Source organism: Triturus cristatus, chromosome 1_2 (assembly GCF_964204655.1).
Source record: "Triturus cristatus chromosome 1_2, aTriCri1.1, whole genome shotgun sequence".
NCBI lineage: Eukaryota > Metazoa > Chordata > Amphibia > Caudata > Salamandridae > Triturus > Triturus cristatus.
The window spans coordinates 1,076,319,863-1,076,330,184 of NC_140580.1; the positions used below are offsets into that span (position 1 = coordinate 1,076,319,863).

Here is a 10,322-nt window from a genome sequence, read left to right on the forward strand (position 1 = left end):
CAGCAAGTTCACTCTAGTCAGTGTGAAAAACTGCTCCTCAAATGCGCTAATCTCCCAACCCAAAATGGATGCCAAAAAAAAAATACACTTGAGAAATCTCCCAATCCAAAATGGATGCCAAAAGTACTCATGAGCGTGCTGACGTTTCACAGATGACGAAAGTAGATCACAGTGCAGCGCGCACCGTGCACATCACGTTACTGGGTCCTGGTCGCTGAGTCAGGAAGAGGATTCCATTGCGTCATCATTTTCGCGATGAAAACGAAAGACGAACATCTCCAGCACCAACGAACACGTCTCGCACCAACGGCCCCGACACAGCGCAGCAAGAGAGCATAGCATAGTCTCAACAGGGTGCACCTCCAAGTCAATGTCTCTTCAGTCAGCAATACAATACATAGCAGGAATCACTGCACAAGAGCCGCAACTTTAGACAAGTCACTTGCAGCGGGAGAAAATTAATCCCAAGTCATCCAACTCATCAATTTTGAAACACATCGTTTTTCACACTTGTGCACAGACTAAATCTGTCAAACACCCCATCAATCCTCAGGGTTCTCGTAGGCAGGCAACAGGAACTAGCACTTGAACAATAGGGCGAGCAGTGAAATGGTCACAGGTAGAGCTGACCACGTTCCCTTTTCCTTTTTCTCAATTTCTTTAAAATATACCAGCATTTCCTAAGCTCTTTTAAACATAGTCTCTTTCCTTACGCATACGTTCTTGAAGATAGTCACAAATGACTAGGGGTGTCTGTATAAGAATCTCTTGTTTCATTGCACACGGTACAGAAGAAAGAAACTGACACTTACATATTAGGGCGACCGATGGATAGATCACTGGTGGGGCTCTTGAATGTCAGCTTCCAAAAGTTCACTTGCAATCTCTCTTAAGTTCCTTTTTCAGTTCCAGTTTAAAGCACTTTAGCAAGAGTACAGTTTCCTTCAGCAAATACGCAGCTTGTAATCCACTTTACTCACAGTGCAGTATCTATGTTCCTTTTCACTTGTAAATCCATTAAATTCAAAATCCATAATCCATAAAAGAAGCACACACGTAGATTCTTTTCCAATCGTCGCCAGTGTAATAATGAAGGATGTCTCGTAGACAGGCCGCTTAGAACAAGACGTAGGTTTATTCATCAAGTTACAAAGGTCATATATAAGCTCATTAGATCTCTTGTAGAGCCCCACCAGGAGCAGCCTCCCTGCTGCTCAGCCCATCTCTACCAACTGCCAACTCCTCCAGTCCCACACACTCAACATTCTAAGTGACATCACTCATGGCTGAGCAGCAAGGGACAGAATAGTAATAAGGAAGATGCACACAACACAACAGGTTATAACAGCCAGCCTCACATCTCTGACCGCCTATTGGAGGAACCTCCAATTGTCCACATCTCTCAGAGGCGGTGGCGTGTCGACCCAAACCACTGCAGTGCCACCTCTAGAGGAAGCAAGGTAGAACCATGGGTGAACTGCACAACACCAGCAAAGGAATATATCAGGTTTATTATGCATAGTGATTTGCAAAGAGGTGTGCGCACCTATTTTTACACAATGCCACATACTGGGACTTCTTTTGTTGGTGATTGTTACAGATGCAGTCAAGGGTAAAGGGAACCGCTTTTTTCTCTACACTGTAGAGTTAGCCCCTCCATAAAATGTCTTGTTTGCCAACTCTCTTTACTCCGAGCTTTTTATTCCAAATATTTTCAACTGGAGGATACCTTTCATGAGAAAGCACAGGAGGGTAAGGGCCATATCTATAGTTTGGCAAAAACACGAGGATTTCTTGTCTGCCACACTACACATGCATTTTAGCCTAAGGTACTTGTAAAATGGAAGACTGTCCATCCACCAAGCTTTGACAGAGTATCCCGTCCACCAAACCCTGAAGAAGGCTCTAAGAATTTAAAAGCAGAGATGGGGTAAGGGAATAACCAGAAATTTAAAGTACTCCTCATTTGGAAAAACATATTCAATGACACAGAAGGAAATAGGCAAGTGAGTTTGTGCCTCCTTAAGGGGCATATTATCAAGACAGGCAATAAAATTATCGCCGCTTTAGCGGCAGAAAACTGCCGCTAAAACGGCGATAATGGGCTTGATAATATGCTCTATGGAATTCCAATTGAAGCTCAGGTTAGATGTCCTTCACATCTAACATGGGCTTCAATTGGAATTCCATAGAGCATATTATCAAGCCCATTATCGCTGTTTTAGCGGCAGTTTTCTGCCACTAAAGCGCCAATATGTTTATCGCCTGTCTTGATAATATGCCCCTAAATTCGTTACCTTCATCCTTCCATCCATCCATCCATCTGTGCATGCATCCCTCACTGTTTCATCTACCCATCCCTTCCATTCTTTAACTCTTCCCTCCTTTATCATTTAATTCCTCCATCCCATTCTTTCACAATTGCATCCATCCACTAACCATTCCATCTATTCATCCTTTCACACTGTTATCCTTCTATTCTTTCATCAGTCCATCTGGTCATCAATCCATCCTTTCACCCATCCATCTAGCCTTTCATGTTCCATCGCCTAGGCTTTCATCCAAATATGTGTTCACCATTTCATTCTTGTAGCATCTGCACATCACCTTTATGTTCATCCGTCCACCCATCCACCCATCCATCCATCCATCCATCCATCCATCCATCCATCCATCCATCCATCCATCCATCCATCCATCTATCTTTGCCCCATTATTTCCTTTTTTTTTCCACTCTCGTTCCCTGACTTCATCCTTTCTTCCATCCTTGCTTTCATGCTTCCTTTCTTCTATCCCTCCCCCTCCCCCTCCCCTTTTTCCTTGCACCTTTCTATCCACCCATATTTGTTTCGTTTCACCCCTCATTATTTTTTTGTTTATTACCTTTCTCTCTGCTGCTCGCTCCCTTTCTCTTTCTGTCTTTTTCCATGATTTCATCGTTTGTCTTGTTCTGTATCCTTCACTGAACTTATCTCATTTTGCCGCCCTTGGCCCAGTCATCCTTGACCTAGTATTCCCTTGCACAGCTATTAGTGAAATTTGTTTGCAGTCCTGCAGACTACACATGCTCATAAACTGCTAATCAAAGTTTCAGTGAGACTCAGCTCACCAGCAAATTGGACCCACTGGCACCCCCACTCAACCCTTAGCTGGTAAAGTAAGGGGGTCATAAGGGAACAGGTTCGGGGAAGGGGGATGGCATGACTATTTGTGATAGGGAATACAGCACCTGTGCCATAGAGTTCCTTGAGTTTAAAGAGAAGTTCCACCTCTCAATGAAAGTGGCGGCTGGCAGGGTATCGGGAGCGGGCGGGGGAGGGTTGGGGTGGTAGACTGTTAGAAGGTGGTTCTGACACTATGGGCCGCCCGGATGTTTCGCATTTTGAGCACCTAATCGTTGAGCTTTTACTGTCGGGGAGCCTCATAAGTTGGGACTCACCCACAGTGGACTCAGGATGCAAGAGACTGCATGGGGATTTTACTGGTGTCCCCCTGGCTTGACCAGGCCACTGCTCAGCAGCTGAAGTAAGGGACACCGGGCTGGTTACATGCAGACACGTGTACATGCGTGTGCACACGTGTACGGGCTGCGCAGGGGAGATTCCTAGTGTGCGCAGTCCAGGAGCAGCTACAAAGTGAATGGTGTGGCAGGACTTCTGCAGTATTGGGTGGTGACATGGAATAGGCTTTATACACTGGAATGAAACATGCCAGGGAAAGTCAGTGTGTCTTACTGTTTTTTTGCTTCATTATTCCCCTATGGCAGTGGTTCCCAAACTTTTTTGACCCATGGCTCCCTTAACCTAATTGGCAGTTGGCCGTGGCTCCCCAACATTTTTTTGCGGGTGGGCGGGTGGGGGGGGATGTAAGCCCGGCCTCGGGAGTACTTCCTGTTGTCTTCCTTAATTTAATTGGGATGCAATGAAGGTAGTATAATCATATTTGTAAGAAAATACGAAGATAACAGCTGTTTAATAAAACTTTGTTAAGTGTGAAACGATACAAGATTAATAGCCAAATATGTTTCCATGCAACTTTTATTAACCACACAACAATAGTTCACAAATTTCTATATAATAAAATATCTTTTCAATGAACAGGTAAAACAGAGTCCGAATTTTACCTTACAAATCCTAGTGAGATGGATGTGCTTGTTTTTCCTTGCATAACTCCTGAAATATTGGAGTTATTTTTGAGATCGCAACACGCATTTCTTTTTCAAGGTTAATTTTTGCCCTATATTTAGACTTTATCACTGCAACTGCTGAAAAACCTGCTTCACAAAGGTACGAAGTAGCAAAAGGGATCAAAACATGCAGGGCTCTCTTGCTAATCATTGGATATTCATCTCCAGCTTGGCACCAGAACTCAAGCAGTGACTGAGACTGGAACCTTACTTTCAATGTTGAGTCACTTGACACATCAATAAGCTGTTCTGCTTCCTCATTGTTGAAATGCTGAGGTATCTCAGCATTGAAGGGGTCTCTCACCCATTTTATTGGCTCCACTTCATCCTCTGGAAAATATTTATCAAGGTAAAAACGCAGTTGAGACAAATACAGAACAAAAACTGTCCTCAGTTCCTCCTTTAACGCCATCTCATTCTCCTGCAGGAACTGGTGCAATGAAGGAAAACATTTATAGTCACCTTTGCTTACACTGCTTTTCCAAAGGATCACTTTCTTCTTAAAGCCTGAAACTTTGTCTGACAGTTGCAAGATGTTAGTATTATTGCCTTGCAAGGACTTGTTCAGTGCATTCAGTTTTTCAAATAGATCAGAAAGAAAAGCCATTTGTATTAGAAAGTCTGCATCAATAAACTTGTCAGCAAAACAATGTTCATCACCATGTAGATATGAGTATATTTCATTCCTCAGTTCATACACCCTAAGCAGGGAGTTACCTAGAGACAGCCACCGAGAACTGCTGTAGAACAAGAGACATGAGTGTTCCGCACCCATGTCCTCACACAGTTTAGCAAAAAATCTTGCTTTCAATGGTCTTGTTTTAATATAATTTACCACTCTGATGACAATTTTCAGAATACCATGCAGTTCTTCACTGAGGTTTCCTGCTGCCAGTGCTTCTCTGTGAATTATGCAGTGTGTCCAAACAGCATTAGGAGCTTTAGATCGTATGCGAGCTTGAAGTCCTTGGTAGCATCCTGCCATTGAACGGCCCCCATCTGTACAAACTCCAACACATCTCTCCCAGTCAATTTGATTCTGTTGCATGAAATCATCCACAACCGCATACAAGTCTTGACCTGTGGTTCCACCTTTGATTTCTTTACAGAACAACAAATCCTCAACAATTTGTTTTTCGTATAGAAACCTGACATAGCAAATAAGATGGGTGTCTTTGTGGTTGTCTGTTGCCTCATCCAACTGGAGTGCAAAGTCTTTGCCTCTTAGATTACAGATGAGCTGATCGTTAATATCTTCAGCCATATCATTTATCCTCCGGCTGATAGTATTATTAGAAAGAGGCACTTTCAGCAGCTGTTTACCCGCATCTTCGCCGATCATGATTGTTACCATCTCAACAGCAGCAGGCAAAATCAGCTCTTCTGCAATTGTGTGGGGTTTCTTACTCTGTGCAACTAGATAGGCCACTTTATATGAAGTCAGGAGGGCGTTACTATTAGTTTTGGTTTGTTTTGAGAAAGTGGACTTTTGTAGTTTGGCTTCTGCAACTTTTCTTACAAAAAAATCCCTTGGCTTTCCGACCACATTTGGGTGAAGACTTTCCAGATGTCGCTTAAGTTTACTTGGAAGCATGGATTCCTGAGCCAAAACTTTTAAACAGATTGCACATTGAGGACGTTCCTCGTTATTAACCTGAACACACGTGAAACCATAATCCAAATACCTGTCATCGTACTTTCTGTACTTGGCCTTTCGTTTCCCGTCCTCTTTTTTGTCAGAAGAACCTGCAGAAGAACCTGCAACTTCACTTTGCTCAGATGAACTTGGCATTAGAAATCTCTTCATTGTCAATCAGAAAGATGGGAATCAGTTCCTCTCGTCTTTCAATCTGTAAAGTCCCTGGTTGTCGATTCTTTTCCTTTGCTGAAGTATTTCCAGGTTTCTTCCAGGTCTCCTCCACAGTCTCCACGGAATAATAAGCCTGAAGTACAAAACATCCAGGTAAGACAAGTATAAGTAGAACTAAAGTTATTCTCTGCCTAATGATGGATCTATTATTTCTGTTAGTTTGCAATAGTAGCCCATGATGATGGTGATCATTTGGACTTATTATTCTTATTGGTACCCCGCACAGACAGAAAGAGCATTCAGTTTTCTAATGAAGTCTAAGGTCAAATAAAATGGCAAATTGTAAGTTTGCTGCAATTTAGCCCAGCGGTTGGAACCAACAATAGAAAACATGAGCAGCTCTGACTTAGAACCATTTTGCAGGCTCAAAAATGTATACATCAGTACGCGGGTATAAATAAAACAGCGCTGGATTCCTGGGTGGTCCGGCTTTAGAACTGGTGGTGCCCAGTGCGACAATGTTTTTGGGTGCCCCCCCCCTCCCAATGACCACCTCCGCCACAGATTCCCTCCCTACTACCTTTTAACAGTCTCCATAACCACTCTCTCTCAGATGCATTTAATACATTTTATAGTGTCACTCATAAAAGTGAAGGCAGGGCCGGCTCTAGGGTGGTGCGACTGACAGAGATATTTGTGGGTACTAAAAGCAGAGGTTAGTCTTGCCGATCTTCTGTCCAACCTTCATTTTACACCCGTATCACCAGCATTATTTTTACTGTAAAAACGAAGCACGTTACAAATCAAACATAAAATATAAGCCAAGCCAAGGCCTTCTTCTCTCTGAGAGAAGTCCTTGGCTTGGCTTACATTTTATGCCTGATTTTTAACGTGCGCCGTTTTTACAGTAAAAATAATGCTGGTGAAATGCCGATCACAGTTTGGGAACCACGGCCTTAAAAGTGACAAAAGGGACAAAAGGTGAAGGTGGCGAGAGGAAAAGCCAAAGGCACAGAAAGGCAAAACTGAAAAGAGGTGCAAATCGCAAGAGACAGGGGTGTAAAAGAAGGCTAAAAGAGAGAAGCAGATGTGCGTCTCAGATTTAGTGCAGCAGTGTGTCAGAGCACTGTACATAACTTGAAATTGAAATTGAAATAAATTTATTGAGCGCGGTTGCTGCCCAGGGGCGTCCAAGCGCTGAGGTGAGACAGAGAGACGAGACGGAGCACCGGGATTAGAGCTCGGAGGCTTTGGCAAATAGTAATGTCTTCAGCTCTTTCCAGAACGAGAGCAGGTCTGGGTTGGAACGAAGTGAGCAGGGAAGGGTATTCCAGAGCTTGGCGGTGTTCAGTGAGAACAGCCTACCTCCGGACCTGGCTCTCTTCACTCTAGGAACCACTGCCAAGAAGGCCTTAGTGGAGCGGAGGTTCCTGTTTGGGTGGTAAGGGATGACAAGGTTGTTGTTGATAGCGGGTCCCGTCTTCCAGAAGGCCCGGTGCGCAATACACAGCGCCTTGAATGCCACTCTGAGCTTCACTGGCAACCAGTGAAGACTTTTCAATGCGGGTCTGGCTGACTGGGTTCGCGGAATCTGCAGCAAGGTGCGAGCGGCGCAATTTTGCACCACATGCAGCTTCCGGAGAGTCATCTCAGGAGCCCCTACATATAGGGCATTATTTGAGTCCAGGCGGGACTGGATGAGACCTTGTACTGCCACCTTCTTGGCTTCTAGAGGCAGAAGTGGGAGTACTTTCCTCAAAGTTCTAAGTATGCCAAAGCAGGTGGCGGACAGCTTAGTGGCCTGCGTGGAGAAGGAAAGCTTCTTGTCCAGCCACACTCCTAGGCTTTTAACGCTTTCCTTGGGAGTTGGGGGAACGCCCAGAACTTGGGGCCACAAGGAAATGAAAGGTACTGGCGAAGCTGGGCCTAGAAGCATGAGCTCTGTTTTTTCTCCGTTCAGTTTGAGGGAGGAGTTGGTCATCCACTCCTTGACGTCCTCTAGGCAATTCAGCAAACCTCCCTGGGGTTGCCTGATGTTTTCTTGGGCCAATGAAACCACTAACTGAGTATCGTCGGCGTACGACACGATTTTGATGCCGTACGGTTCGACGATCCCAGCCAGTGGTTTCATATAAACATTAAATAGTACAGGGCTCAAAGAAGAGCCCTGTGGTACTCCGCAGCTAAGAGGTTTGCTGGTTGATACTGTGTCACCGTCGAAGATCTGGAAAGATCTGTCGGACAGGAAAGAGTCGAACCACCTTAGAGCGTCGCCTGAGACTCCGATGTCCTGGAGACGGTTCAGCAGAGTGGCATAGCTGACGTGTCGAAGGCGGCGCTTAGATCAAGGAGGATCACTGCCACTGATCCTCCCCGATCCAGAACCCTTCGAGATTCTTCGGTGACCGCTAATAAGGCGGTTTCGGTGCCGTGCTTCGGTCTAAAACCTGTCTGGGACGTATCCAAAAGGGAGTGGTTTTCAATAAACTGGACCAGCTGGGCATTTATGTATTTTTCCAGCACCTTGCTAGCCCAAGGGAGGAGTGAGATGGGGCGATAATTGGAGTGGTCGTCGGGGTCCAGGTTGGGTTTCTTCAACAGCGCCCGCACCATAGCTTGCTTCCACGCTGTGGGGACAGAGCATGCGGATATGGACGTGTTTAGAAGTTCCAGGAATACAGGCAGAGTGGCTTCGTGTGCCTGTATCAGAACTTCTGGTGGGGCTGGATCACGTGGGGAGCCCGATTTAACTTGGCATGCTATTTTGGCCAGAGTGTCGAGGTCCAGAGGGGGAAAGTGCTCAAGGGTTGGCTGGTCTGGGAAGGGTGGGGTTCTCGAAGAGGGTAGATCGGTTGCCTCCGAAGATGTAGCTACTGTTGGAAAGGTGGAGTAGATTTTCAGGACTTTATTGTGGAAGAATTCCGCAAGCTCATTACATTGGTCCTGAGTTTTAATCGGAGGGGGGGCAGTAGTAACACTGATACAGTGTTTTATTATTTGAAAAATTTCCCTGGGCTTTGATTTGGCCTCCAGGATTTTGTCAGAGTAGTAGGTGGCCTTCGCCGTCCTAACCCCTTCTCTGTAAGCTTTTATCGCCTCTTTGTAGGATGCCTTTTTTTCCGGGAGAAAGTCTAGTCGCCAGGCTCTCTCTCGTTGCCTACAACAGCGTTTTAGGTCTCTTAGAGAGTCAGAAAACCAGGGCGCTGATTTCTGCATTCTCTTAGAGGAGGATCTGCGGAGAGGGAGGATCGAATCTAATGAGTTTGTGATCCAGCTAACATAGTTTCTGTCTGCTACACCGGGGTCTGGGCATGGGGGTGGGCGGGTAGAGTCCAGGCTATGCATCCAGGATTCCAGATGGAGTTTTATCCAGTTCCTCCTAGTTGTGATCCGGGGGGGTAACTGGGGGACTTTGTGGGTAACCCAGGTGAACGGAATCAGGAAATGATCTGACCATGGAAGGGGGATAGGATGGTCGACAATCAGCTCGCTACAGTTGCTGAAGATAGGATCGAGCAAATTGCCCTTCTCATGGGTTGGGGCTGTAACCAGCTGGGACAGTTGAAGGGCTCCAAGGTCGTCAATTAGTTCCTTGGCAGTGTTAACTGAAGGGGAGTTAAAATGGAGATTAAGGTCCCCTAAAACTGTGTGATTAGCAGAGGATAGAATTCTTTTCGCTATAATCTCTGGGAGCGACCTATGGAACTATTTTGTTGGCTCAGGGGGGCGATAAATCAAGGTGCCAGAGAAGGAGCTATTAGTGTTGAACTCTATGCAGAATTCTACACTCTCGCACTCGGGAATGATTTCTGCTGTGGTGCGGCAGCGGTAGTGGTCCTTGAGTATGATAGCCAGACCACCGCCTCTCCCTACCGGTCTGTCCAATCTAAAGATATGGTAGCCAGTGGGTAAGACTGAGACTATGTCTGGGTCGGATTGAGTAGAGAGCCAGGTCTCTGTTAAAAAGATCGCATCTGGTTTGCGTTCTTCGAGCAGCATGGCAATTTGAGTGCTATGCTTTGGCAGTGATCGGCAGTTTAGCGCAAACATGCAATATTTCTGTACCGAGGGCCACGAGGGGGTATTGCGGAAAGAGTGTTTGCAGTCAGAGCAACGAGAAGGGAGGTCCGTAGGTGCATAGATGTGGGTGCACCGAACAGTAGCTCTGCTTCCTATGCAGCGTAAGACAGCGGAGCTATATGTCCTGTCCAGGAGAGCGGAGGAGCCGGGGTATGTGGCCCCTGGTCCCGTCTGGTCGCGGACGGGCGCAGACGGGCTTGCCTTAGGCGCGCCCATTACACACACATTACACAGACATTACACAGA

At 45.8% G+C, this 10,322-nt stretch overlaps 1 protein-coding gene across 1 annotated transcript in view; it reads right to left on the reverse strand.

Moving 5' to 3' along the window:
• Positions 1–5,993, reverse strand: part of LOC146868686 (zinc finger BED domain-containing protein 5-like) — a 33,580-nt gene extending 27,587 nt beyond the window's left edge. The window contains exon 1 of the mRNA XM_085624145.1: positions 5,115–5,993. Within this exon, the coding sequence (XP_085480271.1) occupies positions 5,115–5,993 (879 nt within the window). The remainder of the gene's footprint in view (positions 1–5,114) is intronic.
• Between the last annotated feature and the right edge of the window lie 4,329 nt (positions 5,994–10,322).